Source organism: Syngnathus leptorhynchus, chromosome 3, assembly GCF_054491065.1.
Source record: "Syngnathus leptorhynchus isolate UIUO chromosome 3, UIUO_Slep, whole genome shotgun sequence".
Taxonomy (NCBI): domain Eukaryota; kingdom Metazoa; phylum Chordata; class Actinopteri; order Syngnathiformes; family Syngnathidae; genus Syngnathus; species Syngnathus leptorhynchus.
Window position 1 is genome coordinate 19772262 of NC_141197.1, and position 3608 is coordinate 19775869.

Below are 3608 nucleotides of genomic sequence, written 5' to 3' on the forward strand. Positions count from 1 at the left end.
ATCCACTTGTATACTCATTTAGTCATTTTATTAGGCTGCTTTTTATTTTTCTTTGCTTTTATAATGTCTTGCAATATTTATATTTTTATTTTATTTGTATTCATATTTCATTTGTAATCCAGTATGTTAAATTTTGTGAAGCACATTGAGTTACCTTGCATATTAGATGCGTTCTAAAACTCAAGCTGCCTTCCCTTGCCTTGAAATACTTCTCACGCACAAGTTGCAAAGCATTTCTCATCTCTACATCTGCTACTTCCCAAAGGTCGACCTTGGCTGCAGAATGTTGTTTTTGTTTTTTTGTTGTTGTTTTTGTCTTATCTGAACAGGTGCGTCCTTTGCCATTTCAGGCAGCTCCCGAAACTCACAAAATACTGTCCAATTGTTGTCATATTGAATCGCAAATGACCACAAGTTACAAGTGTTGTTTTTGTTGTCGCACAAATGCTGGCAAAAAGACCATTTCAAAGGTTTATATTGGATGACCATCCTTTTATCAGAAATAAATTGTATTTGACTCCTTTGCTTTCTTACTTCAGAGTCAAACGTTTCGACGGACGCCGGCTTTTTTTTTCAGAGGACTGACTCGTCTATTTACGATATGTGACCAATAAAATGGCAAGCGAGTTTAAGGTTAATTCCAGTTTCAGTCAGAAGGTCAGGTTCAGGGATGGACCCCGTAAGTAAGCGTCCCTCGAGAAGCTTGATTTTTATAATAGCCCATTCATCAGTTGTAATTTGCAAAACTAATCTTCCTATTTATTCCTGTGAGGGCGGGTGAACCTGGCCATTTTACACTAATGAACCGAGCCATTTGAATTATAATGCTGGATTGAGAGTTCAAATTAAGGTGGTAGTTCAGGGAACGAGGACCCTTCCATAACAGAAAGATTTGACGTGTTGTTACTCTGCCCACCGCAAAATAATATTAGAGCATGCACAAATGTTATTAATGAATCCATTAGCCAAAGCTCCACTGGAGGGTTGGAAATACTAACGTTGAATTTAAGCCAGCGTAACACAGGATTCATCTTTAAAAAAACAATGTAACATTTTGCTCATCATTATCATCCAGATGGCCTTTGAGTCAATCGCCAGGGCGACTGCGATCAATAAAAGGACTCCATATTCTGACGAATAAACAAAATGAATGTTTTGGTTCCATTCTGATGTTTGTGTGTTTGAAGACAGCAGGACACACACACACTACTTAATACTGCAGGCCTTTAACTCATTCAGTGCCACTGACGATTATAGACGTCAAAGATATTAACTAGGTTAGCAGTGATTTTATTTCTACTGACAAATTTTGTGCTGTGAATAGTGAAACATGAGGTTGTCATTGATTATAAACAGGAATGAATGTTGACCAGCCTTTTCTGAAATCTTTTTGGATGAATATTTTTTGTGAATGTCCTGAGATAACCTTGGCCACCACGTGGTCCACCTCTGGAAAAAAACATTAGCTTTGCCAGTGTTGTCTGAGGCTTGAAATCACAGTAGCACAGTGTTTTGTTGTCGTTTTTTTTACAATGAAGCTGCAGCTTCAGTTTTCCAAAGGAACACAGCTTGTTGTCCAAGCTCCGCCAGCAGAATCCACCTGCTGCTTTACAGGGTGCCGTAGCAAAAAAAAAATAACCGGTCAAAAGCAGTTTTCCCTTTCAATCCATTAAAAAAAACTAAATTATTGTAGATAGTGATGATGCAAACCCAAATAAATTGCATTTAAATTCTAAAAGACCATCATCTACTGATGAGGAAAAATTCCAGGCCCCCTGCAAATCTGCCCCCTAGGGGCTGTAAGCGGAATAGGATGACATCACATCACAATGACCATGACTTGACATTTGTTGCCACTGTTTCCACATTTTGTCTTCTTTCTCATAGATGACCGGCACATTAATTGTTGTAGACAAGCACCATCCTGTCTATGGCGGCCCTGCAGATGGGGCATTTCTTGGGTTCTGTCAGCGCCTCGTAGCACAGCGTGCATGTGCACACGTGACCGCATTCAAGGAAGATACAAGAGCGCTCGTGACTCAGGCAGACGGTGCAACAACCGGCAAATGTCTTCTCGCGACAGTTGCTCTTCTCGTGTTCCTCAAACTCCTGAGCGCAATCATATTTTTGCAAAACTTCCATTTTTGCCTTCCATTCAGCAATAGCCGTGTCCATGGCGTGCTTTTCTTTTCTGGCCTTTATCGTGGCTTCCATTCTTTTGCGCTCGGCTTCGAATTCAGCTTCTTCTCTTTCTATTGCCAGCTTCTCGTTTAAAGCTGCAGATTTGGCCTGTAAGGACGCCCGCTCCAGTTCAGCCTGAAGTCTGATTGACGACGTTGAAGACTTCCATTGTGCGCCTCCGCCTTGCGATCCGGCGGCATTTGGACATTTTGTGGTTGATCTGGATGGCGCAGACTTGATGTTTTCTTTGGCAGAATTGTCTGCCTTCTCAGAGCGTCTCCTGACCTCTTTCATCCATTCCTCACATTTCCAGAAGAAACTGTTCATGACTTTATTCTTCGGATAAAACCAACGAATTTGGTTATTCCTAAATTCCTCTTTGGTCATAAACTGCTGCAAACCGTTATTCAAGTCGCGAAAGTCTTGTTTCAAAGCGACAAAATCAATACGCGATTTGGTTTTGACAGCGTCAACGTTTGCGTCGTCCTGCATTAAGCGCTCAATTTGCTTCTCCACCGTTGTGATCTGGGAAAGTTTTTTGGTACGAGCCCGAAAGAGGTCATTCTTCTGTTCTCCTAAGTGTGATACCGCCACGGCCTTCCCTGGCTTGATCATTTGTGCTTCTCTGTCCTTTTCACTCTGCTTTGCATCCATGCAGTCCTAAATTAGCTTCTTAGATCACCATGAATAACACAGCAGCATTTGACTTAGCTGTTTTTTGTTTTTTTTATTCTTGTCTGTGCAAAGCGCTTCCCGTCAGTCAGGCCTGTGTTAAATCCATAATTTGGTTCACTAATCAAAGTATCTTCTTCATCCGTTCATTATGAAACTTCATGAACTTTCAATATCGTTGAGCAGTTTACTAAACCGAGAAAATCGTGGTAGAAAATCCACATGATATCCATAGTATGTCACAAAAAAATACCTTCAAAGGTTTCTGAAGAATTCCACTCATCTCAGAGGAGTGTTAATGGGGTTTGCTCCACCAGACATCAACAAAATGTCTGACCAAAAAAGAATAATCAACTGACTGCAGTTTCCTCTTGCTTGACTACATAATGTGCAATGTTTTCCAATTTCAATTATGCAAATGTGTGAATTTACAGATAAAAGATGATGTATAATGGGTTATGATGAGGTATGATGAGGTGAAATGATGTATACAGAGAAAAAAAGACATTTTAGAAGAGTGAGGTGGAGACAAGAGAACAACATGCAAAGGTAAAAAAAAAAAAAAAAAAAAAAATTCGATCTGCTTCCTACCTACAAGACAGCTGTTTGCATTTTCTTTCCATCTATAAAATAATCATCATGAATGTATAAGCAAATTATGGATCAAACCATACATGAAAAACATGATTGTCAATAGCGGGAATATTCATAAAACACAATTTTTTTCCCTCATAAATTTCATTGACTTCATCATC

The 3608-nt window shown here is 39.7% G+C and overlaps 1 protein-coding gene across 1 annotated transcript; it reads right to left on the reverse strand.

The window, feature by feature from the left end:
• Positions 1 to 1127: 1127 nt before the first annotated feature.
• LOC147059661 (uncharacterized) lies at positions 1128 to 3223 on the reverse strand. The gene has a single exon (XM_085907967.1). It carries the CDS (start codon positions 2833 to 2835, stop codon positions 1900 to 1902), a length of 936 nt encoding a protein of 311 aa, XP_085764093.1. The 5' UTR covers positions 2836 to 3223; the 3' UTR covers positions 1128 to 1899.
• Positions 3224 to 3608: the final 385 nt, after the last annotated feature.